The sequence below is a fragment of the Blennius ocellaris genome (assembly GCF_963422515.1).
Source record: "Blennius ocellaris genome assembly, chromosome: 2".
In the NCBI taxonomy this organism is placed as follows: domain Eukaryota; kingdom Metazoa; phylum Chordata; class Actinopteri; order Blenniiformes; family Blenniidae; genus Blennius; species Blennius ocellaris.
The window spans coordinates 8,748,491-8,767,431 of NC_137651.1; the positions used below are offsets into that span (position 1 = coordinate 8,748,491).

An 18,941-nucleotide genomic window follows, 5' to 3' on the forward strand; every position below is an offset into this window, starting at 1 on the left:
TGACAACCTCAAAGCAAACACAGCCTGGCTACTAGTATAAACTGACACAATGGTCTCATTAGATGTGAAACAAGAGAACATGCTGATCTCATCCAAATTATTATTGTGAATTGCCCAGTTAAGGAGGCTTTTTCTTTGATGACATAACATTTCATCTTATGGTATTGTAATTGGTTCCGCCTGTAAATAGCCTGAGCTGTCTGTTTGCTTCGTATTATTTTTGTCCCGGTCTGTGAACCGTGTCCTCGGGCTTGCCCTCACCGTCTTATGCGTGCCTTGCAGCAGGGGGCGCTGATGCCCCTTTTCAAATAAACCGTAGAAGAAGACTTGTGGTCGCCGGACGATGCTAACGTTGCTGCTATCCATGCGGCAGAGGTGGGAGCCGGTGGTCGTCTCATTTATCCGAACATTTGTGAAGCTTTGTATCTTCAGAGAAGATGGTAGAATAAACGAGTGGCGCCGAATCCTGAACTGGGAATGTTGAAGATGCAGTAAGTCGCGCTCTGAAGGTCCAAAATCAAGTTATCTTTATGGGGCTCGAGCGCGTGGGACACACGTGGACGGAACGCTTAAATCTTAAATATCCTGCCATCCCATTTAAAGCACAGATTACGATATGATTGGAAAACGGTTTGTAAATGTTGGACAGTTTGGTGGCGCAAGTAGATTTGAGTGTTGGTGGCCTTCATTTCTTAAGCCGGTTTTAATGGAGTTCACGCACAGTAATTGCTCATAGACCCTAAAGGCTAAAATGTCCACTATGATTTGCGATTATTGTGCAGGATGGCGCTGGAGGAGACCCCCTCCGGAAACCCACCAGACCTTCAGATGTGAGGTAAAGTCGAAAAGATCAGGACACAATCGATTAAATTTGTGCTGCATTTACTAATGACCAGGAAGTGGTAATGTTCCAATCTCTTGTCTGTTGAACACCAATGTGAATGCATGGCTGAATTCTGTTTTACTCTTGACATAGTAAACACAGTCAGACACCATGCTAAATGATTGATTTCACACACTGACTCATTAAGAGGATAAGAGTGCTTTTTATGTGCCTCATTGTTTTGTCAGAGTGAATACAACATGTTATGATCTCATGCATAGCCACAACTAAACCTTTTTGATAAAGCATGCATATACATATGTGTGTCATAAATGCATGAAAATTTCCATTTGATTGTTCTCTACCATTGATATCTGGTCTTTAATTTGCAGGTTGTGAATGTCTGTAGGATCACGGACTCGGCTGTCGGTCTGCGTGACCTCCAGACTGAAGAGTGGCCTGAGAATGGTATATTTACTCTCACTGATCCAAACATGCTTCTTCTACTGTGCACAACTGTATTATTGTTGAGGCATGGATGAATTCTGTTCCAGCTGATTTGTGCTGGAAACAGTCAGACACCATGCAAAAGAAAAGTCTCCTTCCTGCTGAATGAGGAGACGAGTGCCTCTGATGGCCTCGTCCAGCTGCACGGGATTGAGTACAAATGACCAATTGGCTATTTATGACTTTTTTGTTTTTTTAGGATTTTCCCCAGATATTTAAAGTATTTCTATTCTATTTTACAGGGAGGACTGGGGTGGACTGTGGGAAACCTCCTATGGTGGTAACTATGACCAGTCTCTAAATGTTTCTTCAACCCACAGCAGTATCCTGTAAATTAAACACATTATGTCAGAATGTTGTGCTCTGTGCCATTCAGATGGAATTGTACCATTTTCTTTTTTCCAAATAAAAATACATCAAAATGTCTTGTTTTGTTTTGAACGGATTAGAGCCTTGACGACAAACTCGGCAGCACGAAAATGGTTTTTAATGAAACACGTCTGCTTTAAGTTGAATGTGGTTTAATAAATAATTCCCTGGCAAACAACAAAGTGCTCTCGTGTTTTAAACTTCCCAGTCAGACCGTCAGTACATTTCAAGTTTGCAGGTTTACGGTTTCATAGTGTTCTCCGCGAGACTGTCGGGTTGCACACGTTGTACAGCCCAGGGTTCATAGATCTGACACGTTTCCTTAGTGAGAAACGTTACACACATTCCAGCCTATATTCTGCTCTGGGAGCACACTGCTAATATTATACAGGACGAGGTTAACTTGGAAATTATTGCAGTCACGAAAGCGAACAAAGTTTTCACCTGATTCACCGTTGAGAAAGTTAAGTTAATTACACATCAGGGAGACGTGACTGAAGATTTCTTGTTTCCACACTTACTGGCAGTTCTTGAGGTAAATCAGTCCCTCTCCTGTCCAAAAACCGCAATCGGAAAAGTAGGCTTAAATGACTTGTAGTTCATATTTCCTTCTGAACGACGTACGGAGTGCAAAGTGTTTCTCGTCCGTCCTTCTGGGTTCGTTTACCAGATGTTTTGTGCGGGCTCGTCGGCCTCGGCGGCGATGGACAGGAGGATGGCTTTGGGAGTGTTCTCGAAGAGTGCGGCTCTGTTCTGAGTCTGGCCCTTCTTCACCCAGTGGCCGTAGATCTTGAACGCGCAGGCGTCGATGAGCTTGCGGATGGGCTTCACGGCGTACGGGTCGCTCTTGATCACGTCTTTGGTGACGGGCTTGGCGCGGCGGTAGTTGCAGTATATTCTCATCGTCGCGAGCACGGTCATGCAGATGACCTGAGGGAGAGTAAATTAAAAGCGGAGTGGAAAGGATTAGATTATTTATCAAACATTTCATTCTTGAGATATTGAGATCGTCCCTTCGGGTTGAAGTTCAACATAACTTGCGCTTGTAAAACGAGCACACAAGAAAAGTAAAAAAAAAAAAAATGTGTTGATCTCACCTTGAACCGTCGGTATGGAGTAAACTGTCTCACTTCATCCACCACGTACTGTGAAAAGAAGGAGTGGCTGAGAACATCGCGGGCTGTGTAACGCTGCTTTGGATCCACCACCAGCATCCGAGAGATCTGAAGGAGTCACGCCAAGTGTTTTCAATCGCAAATCGAGTTCACACTTAATCAAGTGGGATGAGCTCCCGTCCACCTCGACCCTGAACCCTACCAAGTCTTTAACGGTGTCCGAGCGGTCCTCCCACTCCGGGGACGAGAAGTCGTATTTCCCCGACAAGATCATGCGCAGCATCAGCATCTGTTTTCGGTGCCAGAAGGGCGGCGAGCCCGCGAGCAGCGTGTACATGATGACCCCTGAGCTCCATCTGCAAACAGGAGCCACCAGACGAGACCAATTTCCCACAATGCATACAGTCGTGTGAAAACACCCAGGAGCATTCAGTGCAAGACAACTTCAGTTGCATGGAGCAGAAGTTTAGATGGCATAGAGTGCAGGTACGATGGTTTATGATCGCCACCAATTTTTCCAGGAGTGGAAGTAATAAACTTTGAAAATCTACATAACTAATCAAGTATTTGAGTAATGCTGTTTTTAAAATCATAGGTTAACACCCACAATTACAATTTAAAAAAATGTAAAATCCTTCATGTTATATCTGCATTTTTTTTTTATGTACTCCATGTTCATATATTGGCTTCAATAGCAGATCTATCATGCAGGTAATATGGAAAAACGGCTGCTTTTGACAAGCCGTTAAAACACAATCGCACATAATCTATTCTTGTCAGAACCAGTTTTCTTTTACCGTTTGGTTTGTTTTTGTTCCACTTTGATCACCAAGACTTAATGTGTTTGTATAGTTTGCATGCATGATGTTCAGGAAGGTGGCTTCATGATCTCACATGTCCACAGCTGTGTCGTAGCCTGTGTGTCCTGCGTCCATGGAGCACTCGATGATCTCTGGAGCGAGATAACCCGGCGTGCCGCATACCTCTGCAACACACAGCCACACACACATGCGTAAATAACGGAAGCAGTCACATATAGAGAACGTTTGCTTTTGTGTTTTATGTTTTAAAGCTTGTTTGTAGCTTTTTTTTTGGAGATAAGGCGAGTATACAGGTGATTTCCCTGGCCTGGCGCAGCCTGAACCCTGCACTGTTTGCACCTTTTTAGATTTGCATTTGAGTATTTCGACTACATATTTTATCTGAGTTCATTGTGTTTACACTCTCTTAAAGTCTATCTTGTGGCTTTTTTTCTTTTTCTTTTTGCTGAAAGCTAGGTCTCCAAACTGCAATTTGGTCGTGTGTATGGAAGCATATGCATAATGACAATAAAAGGATTGTAATCCTTATAAGGTTATGGTTGACAAGGAGTAAATAAATGTCTAAAATGGGCTCAGTCGTTACAAGGTTCAGAAAAAGAAAATCAGAGGGAAGACTTATAATAATGACGATTAAGTGTCAAGATGGTTTCTTGTAAGGATGTTACAAAAGAAGTACCTTATTAATTTGCTTTATTATTATTATTACAATAAAAAAAAAACATGCTTGAATGCACTCAAATCCATGCAGATCTCATACCTACAGGGACTATCCATTTAGAATATCAGTATTATTCACATATGCCATACAGTTTAAGCTTTGTTATTCCTGTTGATTTCAAAACGTGTGCACATCCCACTGAGGTAAATCTCCAGCCTACTGGGCGTCATCTATGTTTACATTTTTACCAACTAAACTAAACGAAAAGCATTCTGTGACATTGGACTTGCCAGTTCCTGCTAATGACCCGGAGCTTTCTGAGAAGTGTGAAAGGTCAACGTGCAGCGATAGTCTGAGACTGCAGCAAATAGATCTCAGTGTCCTGTTTCTTAACCTTTTGTAAGGGCGGCTCAGGGAGCAACGGAGCATGTTGTGCAACCAGACCCTCTGCTGACCACCGACAGCTGGTGGGCTCAGGGCGGCACCGTATAGCGTGTGAATAAAGGGACTTTAATAGTGAAGGAGACTCGCGTATCATAAGCTTAGCTTACAAGGTGTCTAATTCTTGCTGGGATCCGATATCTTTGTCGGGTTTCTCTTGATTTTCAGACAAAGCGGCTGAACTGTGACTGTCGAAGCCTGGATTGTTGAGTCTTTTCTGACCTTTAAGCTTCTGTCCGGGCTTCATTTGCACAGCAAAGCCAAAGTCTGTGAGTTTGATGTTCGTCTGGTCGTCTAAAAGGATGTTCTCAGGCTTCAGGTCCCGGTGGACGATGTTCTGTGCGTGGAGAAACTGCACCACCTCCAGCAGAGCGCGCATGATCTTCCTGGAACAACCACATACACACACATTAATTCAAGTCTGGGCATCGTTATAACTCACCAGTTTTGTCTACATAATGAGTTCTGACCTGGTTTCCTTCTCACTCAGAGTGACTTTCTCTGTCAGGTAGTCAAAAAGTTCACCTTTCCTCATCCTGGGGAAAGTAAATCAAACATTTGATTATCGTTTGGGGGGGGGGGGGGGGGGGTGGAATTCTTAGTCATGTACACCTTTACTCACAGGTCAAAGACCAGGAAGAAGAAGACGTTGGATTCGTAGCAGTCCTTGAGCTGGACTAGAGAGTAGAGTCGCTCAATGAATGGATCAGCTGAGAGACATGAAGTCTGAAATCTACACAGCGATCGATCTTACTGATGTTGTCCTGGCCGCAGACTTTCTTGAGGATGTCGATCTCCTTCACCGTGGCCTCCCTGATCTCCTGGATCTCCTGCGGAGTCGTCTTATCGGAGGGGGTGATGTCAATGATCTTCACTGCGTACTCCTGAGACGTGCGCTTGTCGACGCAGCGACGCACTACGCTGCTCACTCCCCTGGAGGGAAAAACACAAAACAGTAGATTTGTCAGGATACACCCAAAGCTTTACTTACATATTTCAAAAAGGCAAAATGAGACGAAGCGGTTGCTTTTATAGAATCTTATTAGCTTGACACAGTATAAACAGAATAATGTGCTTGTCAGGGCTATAAAGAAGTCAATTTTACTTCCAGGAAAAGGGCGAAAGCATTCGGCCCCTAACAAACATAACAGAGATTTTGACTTAGTACTATGGAAAGCTTTACAAGGAAATATCTGTGATACGCTACAACAAAGATGTCAACACAAAAAAAAGTATAAACAAAAACAACAACATATATTGAGACATCTGCAAAGTTCCAAACTGCTCGAAATCTCAAACTTGTAAACAGTAAATTGAAATTATAAACCAGTAAGCCACTGAACGGCCTCGCTGTGACACTACATGTTATATGATGCAACTATATGCAAAATTAAATTAATTTAAATGAAAAGAAAGCATAAGCAACAACATATCTACGAGATAAAATGGTAACTATTGAAACATATAGCAGCTGTTTCAGTATGAAAAGAGCAGCAACTTTGTGAAATCCATATTTGCGAGAGATGATAGTTCACGGAGTTAAACCCTTCCCGGCTGGCACACAGCAAATGTACAGAAAAATACAGAGAAACGCGCACACATGCTCACTTCTTCACACATAAGAGCAATCCCTGGTCACCATTTAGCCTCCAGTGCATGTTTTTGGACTGCAGGAGGAAACCAGAACACACAAGGACTTGTGGATTCTATTTGAAATCATACACAGCAGTGGCTGAGGAAGGTGGCCACAGAAGCGGAGCTGACTTGTGGCTCTGTTTGTGCAGGCGACTGAAACGTGTGGAGAATACTAGCTGCAGGAGCGCATTGTCCACATCCGCTGACCTCTTGACCCGCATTGGTTGGGAAAAAAAATATGTTACATAATCCACGAGTGTGACTAAACCTTTGTCAGACTTGGAGTTAATGAGCGCGGCCTCCTCGGACACTGAGACTTACATAACAACCCCCTGGCCTGACGGCTGGAGGGGAATGACAACGAGCTGGTTCTCACTGAAACAATTCAACCGGGTTTGTACTCAGAGTGACAGCCGCTCCAACTGAGGTCTAAATTAAGCTTGAAAATTGCCGGCAATGTTCAAATAAACTCCAGATATTGAGGTTATGTGGATATTCACGGTCAAATAATGTTTATGTGATTTTTTTTTTTTTCCCGAAAGGAAAGTTATGTGTTGAATTCATATTCAATAGATTTCACTTGATGGGTGTTTAGAGTACAAACCTTCCCAGAATCTCCTTCGGCTCATATTTGTCGTAGAACTCCTTCGCTCCCACCCAGTCAGGGATCTCCTCCTCTTTAGTCATGATGGAGCGAAGCTGGTTCACCACCGAATGTACACGACTGCTCTCCTCTTACAGGCTGTGGACAGAAGACACTTTGAATGACACCGACCTCACTGCTTCTCCTGCACATTTAACACGTTTGGTCAGATTGAAAGTATAACAGTGGCTGTGGTTTCATGTGCCAATGGCTGTGCACAAAGTGAATTAAGAAAAGTTCAATGCCGTAAACATATGTTCACAATAGAAAATGAAGTAATTTGTGATATGGCCGTGACGTGTCTCTATATACGTTTATATTAAGTACAGTAATAGATAGCAATGTGCAACAGGGTTTGCAATGTGACACTTTTTAATCTTTTAATTGGCACACGTTCCAGAAATAATCTCTGAAGGAGATCTCTGGGGGACGTTCATTAAAGCTAGAACTTCCAACTCTTTGACGGGTTGCTGTACATTAAACAGGTGACAAATCAAAGCAATAAACTGATCCAAACATTCAGGATAATTCAAGTTGAGCCAAATATATCAAGGGCGAACAACAGACAGGATCACAACGCCAACGTGATTTCAATGAATTGCATCAGTGAATAAAACAGTGTTCAGTGTGCACTTGTTTTTGTTTTTTGTGCGTGTGTACTTTCAAGTTTTATAGTTTAAAAAGTAAACAATCCTGTTTCCAGGGATGGGCTCAGGTTCTCTCAGTAAAACACAGCTCACTTGACTATATTTGGTAAGTTCTACCTTTCCAAACTAATGATAGCAAGCTGATGGCAATCACATAATACTTAAACATGGAGATAGGAGTTATCTCTGGGACTTGGCAGTGTGTGCCACTTATATTTGTTACATATTGTAATATATTTCACTCTCAGTCCAAGCAACAATTTGTTTGCTGATTGTTTGCATTTTGCACATAGACATAGAAGCTATAAATGACATTACACCTAATATAAATATTCACGGAATATATTTGATGTAGTTTAACAAATAACATGACATTCCAATGGGAGTAGGTGTAGCAACTGTTGTTTCACTTTCAACAAACATCCAGAGAGAAATATGTCCATTTGAGATCAACAAACATAATTATGAGTATGTTTCACTTTTATTAAATATCCATGCCATAATGGGTTTCCTTCTTACGTTTCAGTTACCCATGCATTTATTGAGTGCCCTTCTAAAAGTGGTTACACAATGACGCTCAATGCTGCTAAATAAGAAGAGATAACATGTGAGAAAATCCATTGTATGTTTAAGTCAGCTGCAAACTAAATGCCACTGACAACACAGAATGTGAGCTGCCTCCAGTCGTTCTTTGACCTTCCCTTTCACACTGCAGTGGGAAATAAAATAAAAAAAAAAAAAAAAAAAGTGGAAGGACATAGGCAGGGAGAACTCACCGAGGATCCATGACGAGGAGAGGAGGCGCTTTTAGTGAGTGTTCCCGGGGAGGAGGTGAGAGGACGAGGGGCTGCAGCCAGTCAGTCAGCGGCTCCTCCTGCCATGTTGAAAAGAGTGAGCTCTAATGTCAGACGCCAAAAATAAAAAATAAAAAAAAAGAAGAAGCAGAGCGGGAGCTCAGCACAGCACAGAGCGAGAGAGCGAGAGAGCGAGAGGAGGAGGAGGAAACACTGCAGACTGCTTTTAGAGACGCCAGTGTTACTCCACATGCGGAGGATCGGACTGAATGACAGGACAGGTGCTGCTGCACCAGCAACTCTGGAGCAGTGGGTTCTCACTCCCACCTCACTGGGAAATGTTCCCTGGTTCGATTCCAAGCTGTCGTGACTTGTCTGTGTGGCGTTTGCATGTTCTCCCCGCGCCTGCAAGGGGTTCCCTTTCCTCCCATACCTAGGTTGAAATCAAAAACGGATAAATGTCCCCTCGTGTATTCTTGTGAGGACACTCTGTGACCTGTCCAGGAATTTCTGTCTCGGTTCCAGCCACTAGAGCCCGAGACGTTTACACAACGTCTCGTGAAAAATGTTTTTTTTTTGCTGGACGAGGCCTTAAAAAAATGTTTTACAAATTCCCTTCCGCTTCATGCTTTTGTGGGTGCGAGGTCTCGGTGAACCCTGCTCAACTGTCTTTAAATGGACTCCTAGCTTCATGAATCACATAAGGAGAGTAGTGGTCTCCAACCCTGGACGTTTTAGCTCTTGACCTGCTTTTAACGATTACGTCATCTCCACGCTCCTAACCTGTCATTGCCACTGCAGAGACCTGAAACATGCAGGACAGGAGACCTCCAGTATCAGGGTTGGACCAGGATGGAAGAAGGAAAATGCAGGTGAAACTCAAAGTGCTTCAATAATATAGTCAGTCTGAGGAGGCAGTGTGTTTATGATCCAAGTGCTTTATTAGTTTCACACTAGTTACAAGCAGAATGTGGTCATCTGGAATCCAGAAGATGGAAAATTGTGTTTCTTGCCCCAGAAATCCTGACTTCATGAGAAGAGTCTTAAATTGAAAGCACAGACACTACAACTGACAATCAACTCAAAACACGGCAAAATATATAAACATTATTTATAAGACTAGGATTACAAGCGCTGCAGAAATAATTTATGCTTTCTGATGTTCCGACTCTCAAAATAACTCGTGTTTATTGTTTGATTTCTGTTGAATGACGCCCTCTTGGTATCCAGAAGATGTGTGATCGTCTCTCTGCAGGTCTTTGTCTCCATCTCATGACAGGCCTGTGAAGGAGATAAAAGTTTCAAAAACTTAGAAGATACCAGGTGGCATATTCAATAAAAGTCCTTGTGAACATAAGACAAGCTGAAGCAGCCCCGAAGGCATTGCAGCTGCTCCCCCTTGTGGTCACTTTGAACACCGCAATACTTCAAAATAATGCAAAGTCACAGCAGCTGCTAATGAAATGCTCATTTGGCAGCTTGAGGTCACTGGACTGAACTGGGGAAATAAAAAGCCTCAATTGTGCTGTAGTCTAATTAGTTTGCATGCCTAATTTCAAAAGTCAAAACCAAAAGAAGGAAACAGACATATTAAGTGAATTATTTAACTTGATTTAGGAAACACTGTCTTTACATTCTCTGCACACTGGTTGTGAATTCTTCTGCCAAGAGAAGCCACGTTCCCCAAAATAATATCAATGCATGAATTTCAGTTTATCAAAGTACTTGTGGAGAAATATTACTCCTTTTCTTATGTGTTTCTTTTACTGGGCTAAACGCAAACTATTGTGATGTCTTTACCAGGTAATGAGATGGAGCAGCTTATAAACTGTATCATGCATAACTATGTCGGTTGTCAGCACACACAGCAAATGAACGGGCAGCAGTTTTGATTTGTTTAAACATTTACTATAACTACATCAAACCTGAACAAAGTTTTAAAGTACAAATGAATCCATAACAAGACTGCAGAGATAATCTACAGAAGTACATACACACATGCGCGCTCCACTCACCGTTGGCAAACTTGCACTGTCTGAGCACATCACTGAAGCCCTCGCAGAGCTTCAGGTCGCTCTGGTTTTGGGCACACTCGATGAACTGCTTGAGCTCGTAGGAGCAGGCCTGCTGCTGCTGAGGAACCTCAGCCTGTTGGTACATAGACTGTGGCTGCTGCTGGTACATGGGCTGGGCTTGATACGGCTCCTGGAATACACAAAACACACGTTTCGTCTACTGTATCACGCAGGTCAGGAAGGTATGTTGGCTTAAACACCAAAGGTTTCTTTCAGTTTGTAGAACCAAGATATAACAGATGGCCAGTCCTTCCGATGATTCAAAAAAACCAAAGTGATATCAACCCCATAGCATACTGGAAGACTGGAAGTTCATATGAACAAGTGGCATATCTTTGAAGCGTTCAGCATCAGTGCATTCCATAACTTATTCAACTTAGCAGGCGACAGCACACTTAACAAAATCCTCTGCATGCTTGAGCTGGTTATTCCATCTTATATCTTACATCCATCTTCAACTGGACTGGATCATAGTGAATGAATAATTCTCTTTAAAAGGGACATACTGTAGAGGATACACCAAACACGTCATTCGTCTAGCATGAGGCCATAAATACCAGACTAAGTAACTACAAGTGTAAGTGAAAGCCCCCACACGTTTGATTACAACATCTTCTTTTCTTGTTCTGAGTAATTGACAACCAGCCACTAAAGATGCAGACGCCCTAATCTTACCTGGTACTATTCCTGTCTTGTTGTTGGCTAAACTTCAGTTTACCTGGTATGTGACGTCAGGCTTGGCAGGCTCCGAATGTCCTCCACCAAACCCTCCGGTCATCGCATGGCCAATGGTGTGGCCCACCGCGGAGCCCACGGCCACGCCAGCGGCCGTCGTCGCCATCTGGGCGAACATGCCCGGCTGCCGGGGCGCTGCTGCCGGGGCACCCACAGCAGATGGAGGAGCCTGCATTGGAACCGGGGCGTGGGAGGGAGGGGGTGCAGCTCGTGCCATGGGGGGAGGGGGAGGAGGGGGTGCCCGGCTGTAAACAGAAGGTGTTGATCATTACATACATTTCAATCCAACAACTAACATGACACGCTTCGGCTGATATCTACAATTTCAAACAGGCATACATTTTAATACTGTTCACGCTTTTAACTGGTCGCTTTCAGTGTCAGTAACAGTGTGGTGAGCTGTGATATTTAAGGTAACTGGAGGTTGGTTATGTATCTTTATGAGGTATTGAGTGAAGTTCTACTGCTCCTCTGCATTGATATGAAGATTAAATAAAAAAAATAAAAACGGTTCTTCCAATGTCTGATCGTGGTGCAGGAGCCTGCCAAATACAGAGATCTGAAGGCAGTAACATACGGCTAATGTCGCTATTATACTTACCAACATATAGTGGCACTAACATTCTGGAAGAAACAACGCGTTTAGTGATGACATATGTACGTAACAGTATAACACTGATAACACTTTCCTTGATCAGAGAGTTGTATACTTAGGTTATGCTTGGTGTAGCTGTACATTAAAGCGAACAGACGTTTAATTTGTGTAAGTTTGATTACAGAACTGACAAAACCAAAAACACGTGACGATTAAACACCGGCCTGAATACGCGTTTCCACTACTTCCATACAAACACAACACTCCAGGTATAGAATTGAGAAGATATACATAATAAAAAGAAGGAATCTAGAGTGTTTATAGATTTTTTACAGCAGTTCATCACCAGTTCAGCAAGGTTATCTAAACGTTAGCTTAAGCTATTGCACATACAATTCTCCACATTTTAATATCTTCTGAGATATACATTTCAATTTATAGCTGTTACCTGGCTGGGGGAGCCATCCTGGACGTCCTGCTTCTGCTTCCTCTGGGCATTTTAAACAAAAGACGTGGTTTTTAGCGACTTTTTACAGAAAAATGTTACTGTGTTCCTAACGGGTGATTACGACCTTTGGATAATCCGGAACTTTCCAAGTGTTACATCATTTGTCCTCCGACCAACTTCCGGTGTGACGTCACCAGCAGAAACGATTCCGTCAATTAAAATAATACATTTAAAAAAAACGTTTCAACTTGTACTAAATTGATATGAAATACATATTTACACAAAATAACAAGGAGTCTGTGTTTCAAGGGTTTATTCTTGGACAAAAGGGTTTATAAATGGGGGAAAAAGCAAATATAAAAAAATTCCCAATTATAATAAATTATTTTCTGTCAGGTTTATTCACATGAACCAAAATTTGATACAAAAATATCTTCCCTTTTGCCAATATGTTATAGCAACGGTTTCTAAACTGTCAGATATGTACATCTGCTGTAACTACAAATTATTAGACTTAAAATGATAGAACTTTGTCATGAATGGCATCCCATAATCCTCAAAGAACAATGACCACCTAAAAATAAAACTCAAAAGTAAGACATGCTAATCTTTTTTCCCCTTCTTCTTCTTGTCTGAAAATCTCTGTCTCTGGTGTCCACCTCCTCGACCCCCCTTGTGTCCTTTGGCTTTCCTCTCCTCCCATCGGGGCATCGGTGGCTCGATCTCCCCGGGTCGCCCTCCTCTATCTGGTACACTGCCCATCAACATCTAGTGAGACCAAATAAAATCATAACATTTCTTTCATGTTGGAGTCAGACACAACAACAACAACAACAACAGAAAGTTAGTTTACGGTCGTACTTTGTAGACGGGGGTGCTCGTTCCAGCTTTGATAGGATCGATGCAGGACTGATCTGCTCTGGCAGCCAGCAGAAAGGAAGGACACACCTTAGTGGAGCCAGCGAGCGATGCAAGAGGAGGAACTGAGTCCAGTGCTGCTCTGCGCTCCTGAAATAAAGTGAACCGAGATGTTGGATTTGACTACAACTCTATGAAAGCCACAGGAGACTTGGATCTACACAGATCTCTCGCTCTACCCCTCTCTCTCTACCTTCCTGCATGATCTCCAGCAGTGAAGCTAGAAATTCGTGGTTTGAACCTCCTGCTCTGATCCGACTGGTTTTAGGACTATAATTGCATGTTGGTCTCCATCCCGTCCTATTGTTTTGTCTCCTTTCCCCAACTGGAAAGTTCTTCTTTTCCCTATCAAATTGGAGTTTTTCCTTTTCACCATCACACTACTTGCTAATGTGGAAATCTTGAGTTTTCCAGTAAAAGTGCAATGAGAGGAATGAGCTGGATTTGGCCCTATCGATGTAAAATTGGATTCAATTAAAACCGATTAATCGAAGGCACACATAGCAGTTTTGGTTTCAATCATTGAGCAAACATAAAAAGAACAGAATATTTGAAATACCTCTCCATGTACTACAATCCATCCAAACACTACAACTTCACCTTTGTTAAGGGTTCAAGTCAAACCTCTCTCCATGTACCCTGTATTTAAATATGTTATTTTATTATTTAATTTAGCATTGGCTCCTAAACTCTTTTATTTTGAGCCCAATGAGATTACAAAGAAAGCCTGTAGACCACCTCTCTATCATCTCTGTCGTACCCAGAGAAAATCCATAAAGAAGAACATCAAACTTTACATAGAATGGCCCAGCAAGTTTGAACCATATTGCTGTGAGGTGACTGCTTATCAATTTATACTGTGCCCCTCCCAGAATTACAACCTAATATATGTGTTGGACATCAAAGGTTGTTCTTCCTACAAAGGAATGTAGGCTGGGCAAAACCACAATGCATTATTTGAGCCAGTGGACCACTGCCAGAAAGAATATCATAACGGACTGCATTGTTGTTGGTTTTTTTTAACCCTCTAGTCTCTTCCCCTTAAACTACTAGGAATTTGAGATCAATAGCATGGGAGGTCTTCACCAAGGGAAGCAAATAAATAATATGCAGACACAAGCATACCAGGGTTTGGCTAAATCCTGGGTTGTTTTGTGGGGAAGGACAAGCTGTTATAAGTTCTTCCTGCATGTGGAGAGGAACATCTTACCTTGGACAACATAACCAATGACAAACAGATGAATATCAAACTATCTTTTCCGATGGCCCTGCTGTTAAACTGAGCATGTATTGAAAGGTGCAGTGACTTAACATTCTTACCGTCTGTTTTTCTCCCCAGGCAAACGACTCAAGTGTAACCTGAAAGCGTTTGATCATCATTTGCCTGCGACAGCGATAGTCTTCCGACAGCATTTCATTTAACTTTTTCACTTGCTCCTGCAAAAAAGGAGTAAATCAAGACATCAGTTGGGAAGTTACTGTTTAATGATCAGTTCCCAGCCACGTACACTTACCCACTGCTCTGCGCTGAGGCTGGTGTTCAGAAGAGGCTCTGTCAAGGCTGCAGGTAGATTAGAAAGCCTCGCCTCCACCTTCATCAAAACAGCTTTTAGAAATCCTTCAGAGCTCCTCAGACAATTAAGGTCAAGGCAAACCACCAAAATGAACACTATTGAAGCGATTATACCTCGCTCAGCACATCTTCAAACGGAGATGAGGTATCCATGTTGAGGGAGTGCAGAAGTAAAACCCACTCTGCCTGCATCTCAGCCTTCCTTTTGTCCGACACATCAACATCTTCCTCTTCACGGCTCAGGTCTTCCACTCTCTGTTCCCTGTCACACTCTCCTGCCGACTTAGAATCTTCAGGATGATGCTCTTTATACCTGAGGATGTGAGCTGCTTGCAACTCCGATACGAGGAACTCTGCAAGATTGGAAAAATTTGTATCACAGCAACAAATACTCGGTTAAAAAAGAAGAACGAGTCATAACGACAACAGCACCCAAAAGACCCTGGTATCTCACCGGTGACCTTGCCGAGGGTGGACGGTTCGAGCACGTCGGATGTGAGTGCGGCCAGAGGAGACGACATGTCTGACAGTAAAGTTCTCAACTCTCCCACCAGCAGGACGTCACCTGTTGAAGTGGAGCCTAAGAAAAGAGAAAACAAGGCACATTTTTTAATGTGAGCTGCATGTCAATCTAGAAACTATTAAAAGCCGAAGAAGCAGAGATATTCTGTAAATAAATACAGTGGGAAGCTATTTAACAATTAAGAGAAATTTCCCCTTTATTGGCACTGTACAGGGTTAGGGTACACATTTTTTTCCACTGTCGGCTTTTAACCTACCATTTTCACATCTTACTTGTTTTTACAAAGCAACTGCTGAAATTGATGGTCAAATATATTGTTATTGTTAACATCTTTTTTGATTTTACTGCATGCTTCTTATTCCCCATCGTTCTTCTTCTCTCATGAGCACTGATACTTTGCCTATTTGCCTTGTGACTCACTGTGTATCAAGAACAAACAAAACATTCTTGTCAAGCCATTTCCAAACTTAGCCTGAATCCCAAAAAGATCAGAAAGGAAAACCTTCAAATCACTTAGGTGTGCATTGCCATGGCTTGAGACATCAGCTTGATTTATCTTCTTTGTACTAGATATTAAGATCTATGTTACTTTAGCAACTACTCATCTCTTTATGCTTTTTATGTGTTCTGTCTAATTATTTCTTTTGACAGGCAGAACCGAAAGTGGATCTCTCTTTTTGGACCAAAATGCATGTGGTCCAATTGAAGCGTGTGGTGAGTTAATAAACAGACTTGCTGAATTGGAAAAGAACGAGCTGAAATGTGGTTTACTGATATCTAATTATAGATTTCCTGTTGTTTTAATGCGCTGACAGTGAAGGTGAGGCAGCAGCCTCCACGTGTCCTGAGCTGTGGTCTCACCTCCGAGCTCCGGACAGGTGGTCCTGAGCTCCTCGCGCAGCCAGCTGAGCAGCGGACACGGCAGCTCATCACACCGGCAGCGCGAGAGGCACGCGCCCCGGTACCTGAGCAGGAAGGAGGAGACACGGCAGGTGAGTTTTACCTCCCATCAAGTAACGGGCCGACAAAATCCACACATTTAGACTGAGAATGGCGAGTTTTACGTTTATGGAACAGCTGATTTGTACTTTGGCAGCAGCAGCTGCGTTAAATCGGGACCACAACAACGCCGGTGCCGCTACACGGACTGTAAAGCACTTAGATGTTGTTTACCCGAGGGATTTCAGGGCTGACGTCGTCCACGCGCTCCTCTCCATCACTGTGAAGCTAAACAGTGGACCCACCACCGCAAACTCCAAGATTGTTTACGGGTTGTGCCTGCTCTGCCCTGGCTTCCGTTTACAGGTGAGACAGACACAGCAGCGCCCCCTGCTGGCCGGAGTGGGTACAACCTGCTCCACTGCAGTTCCAATCATTTCAACAATTGTGTCACACCCGCTGACCTTTGATTTCCCTCGGTAATTATTGACAGACAAACACTAAAAACACAGGTATTGTCACTACCATTGAACACAGTGTAACGAGATTTGCGTTACTCCTCGTTATAACTCGTCACCTTGATATTTCAATTACTATTGTATTACTTTCTGTAAGGAGCTATTACAAGAAATTTCCCCTTGTATTAATTGCTACATCCCCTGGGATGTATTTCTATTCTATTCTATTCTATTCTATTCTATTCTATTCTATTCTATTCTATTCTATTATCTCGGTCTCTTCTGGCAATAGTCTATGAAACTTCCTATATAAATAAGACAATTTAACTCAGCTCAAGACACATGACAATTATATTTTTTTTGTATCTAGTATTCTACACTTGGTTCCTTTTCCTTAATGACTTGGTACATTAACTTTATAGTCAACCAATACGAAGAAACATTTTTTCCAGTTGTGTCCATGGGGGGTCACCAGAGATCTGCGTTGGGCTGGTGTCCAAGGAGTTATTCATTCTGTGTATACATTGTACAGACTATGATGCAAATAAAGACTGCTTCATAACTCACAGTTGTCATGTCAGGGTGGAAGTATCGACGAATGACTGATTAAATATTTAAGGAATTATTAGTGTCTACTTTTCAGTAGGAAAAGAAAGTCCAGTTATAAACCCCAGAAGAAAGAAATGCTTAGGTGAGACACAAAAGATGGACAGTCCCAGGAAAAATGCTACAGAATTTCTTCATTTGATTTACTTTTATCACGCTTCCGTAGAAGAATAACACTTGGCAACCGGGAGCTGTATGGAGAATTTAAAAAAAAAGTGTGAAATAGAAGTGACCATAGAACAAAGCTGCACAAAATGCAAGCAATGTAATTGATTGGCAAATTCATTCTCTAACAATGCTACTGTATAATAAATATTTGACTGTTGGAGAACCTGTTTAATTCCCTTTAAAATTGCATTACATTTGTAAGGAATATGCATTCATGAGCTAAGACTATGGGTTGCATCCTCAAAAAATATACCATCAATAGAAACAAGCTTTTAAAACATTTATTTACAAAAGCTTTTACTATATGTCAGCAAAGAATGCATTCATTCATCAATGAATGAACATATAAAACTATTAATTAAATAATGCTTATATTAGTAATACAAAAGCAAAAAAGCTGCATAATGGTAAATACTGCTAACTAACTCACTAACTGACTGACTGACGAGGATATTTAGAAGTGAATGAACTCTTGAGAGGCTGTGCGGTTGTTGTTAATATTTTTCATTCAATATATATAATATAGTTACAGGCTTTCTTCATGGGGTTTGAATGTTCTCTCTGTGCTTGCAGGGATTTTCCTCAGTTAAAAAAAAATGCATTTAAGACTAATTAGTAATTGAAAGTTGCCCCTTGGACTGAATGTGTTTGTCTATGTGTTTTCCCTGTGATGGACTGCTGACCCTCCCAGAGACCCTGAGTTGGATGAAGCATTATAAAAGATGGATGGAGGTAAAACTGGACTTTATTTATTTCTCAGGGTGGAAGTTCTGGAGTGAACCATGCTGCAAACTGCATTATCTTGAGTATTTAATTTTACTGACTGTACATGACCTCCACTGGGTTGACAGAGCAAATCTTGATGTCGTTGGCCTCACGCTTCCTCGTCCTAGTTCCGATCATTACTGATAATATTTATGTGCCCTGAACACCGAGCATGATTTAGCTTCAGCTCACGTCTTGCTGATGCAGCTGATGCCTCAGCAGAACTGTTTGAGTAGATGGACGGCGTTATTTACAGAATTATTGTTGTCGGGGAGCGGCAGGCTTTATGGTTCGTATATATAGATTTTATGGTTGTTGGTATTGCTCGGGCGGCATCAAATCAATTTTATCTCACCATCTGCAGCAAGTCGTCCTGCAGGATCCATTGAATTTAAAGAGGGGGCTTCATACTTTTTGCTCTCGCTCAGTAAAATATGTAACATTCACTGTAAGTTTCATTCTTTGCTCAATATCTAATAATGCGGCTTCTGCCTCTTACATCTGACCACTCATGCACGCGCGCCGGCGCGCTTGAATACAGACTGATTTATTAGCTTCGTTTAAACATGTGAACCCCGCTGTGTGTGCGCGCTGCCTCGACACGCTTACCACCCGTAAACTGAGCAGGAACAATGGAGACAATGGCCCTGAGGCGAGGTGGGGGCCTGACATACAGTGCTTCTGT

At 42.3% G+C, this 18,941-nt stretch overlaps 3 protein-coding genes and 1 long non-coding RNA gene across 4 annotated transcripts; 1 reads left to right on the top strand and 3 right to left on the bottom strand.

The window, feature by feature from the left end:
- Positions 1-351: 351 nt before the first annotated feature.
- Positions 352-1,755, top strand: LOC308139526. Its single transcript, XR_013936923.1, has 4 exons — positions 352-491; positions 783-835; positions 1,216-1,291; positions 1,573-1,755. It is a non-coding gene; the product is annotated as an uncharacterized lncRNA (long non-coding RNA).
- A 79-nt stretch (positions 1,756-1,834) lies between these two features.
- LOC308139461 (phosphorylase b kinase gamma catalytic chain, skeletal muscle/heart isoform-like) lies at positions 1,835-8,701 on the bottom strand. The gene is made up of 10 exons (XM_080508921.1): positions 8,436-8,701; positions 6,974-7,111; positions 5,489-5,667; positions 5,357-5,411; positions 5,205-5,270; positions 4,957-5,120; positions 3,709-3,799; positions 3,017-3,170; positions 2,797-2,922; positions 1,835-2,629 (listed from the first exon to the last, which is right to left on the bottom strand). The coding sequence occupies exons 2-10, from the start codon at positions 7,054-7,056 to the stop codon at positions 2,363-2,365; spliced, it is 1,185 nt and encodes a 394-aa protein (XP_080365047.1). The 5' UTR covers positions 7,057-7,111; positions 8,436-8,701; the 3' UTR covers positions 1,835-2,362.
- Positions 8,702-9,382: 681 nt separating this feature from the next.
- Positions 9,383-12,442, bottom strand: chchd2 (coiled-coil-helix-coiled-coil-helix domain containing 2). Its single transcript, XM_080508976.1, has 4 exons — positions 12,307-12,442; positions 11,247-11,508; positions 10,469-10,658; positions 9,383-9,734 (listed from the first exon to the last, which is right to left on the bottom strand). The coding sequence occupies exons 1-4, from the start codon at positions 12,354-12,356 to the stop codon at positions 9,724-9,726; spliced, it is 513 nt and encodes a 170-aa protein (XP_080365102.1). The 5' UTR covers positions 12,357-12,442; the 3' UTR covers positions 9,383-9,723.
- Positions 12,443-12,652: 210 nt separating this feature from the next.
- On the bottom strand, positions 12,653-16,618 carry LOC308139472 (protein FAM98B). Its single transcript, XM_080508932.1, has 8 exons — positions 16,494-16,618; positions 16,182-16,285; positions 15,252-15,377; positions 14,912-15,150; positions 14,739-14,816; positions 14,545-14,661; positions 13,168-13,314; positions 12,653-13,074 (listed from the first exon to the last, which is right to left on the bottom strand). Exons 1-8 carry the CDS (start codon positions 16,535-16,537, stop codon positions 12,910-12,912), a joined length of 1,020 nt encoding a protein of 339 aa, XP_080365058.1. The 5' UTR covers positions 16,538-16,618; the 3' UTR covers positions 12,653-12,909.
- Positions 16,619-18,941: the final 2,323 nt, after the last annotated feature.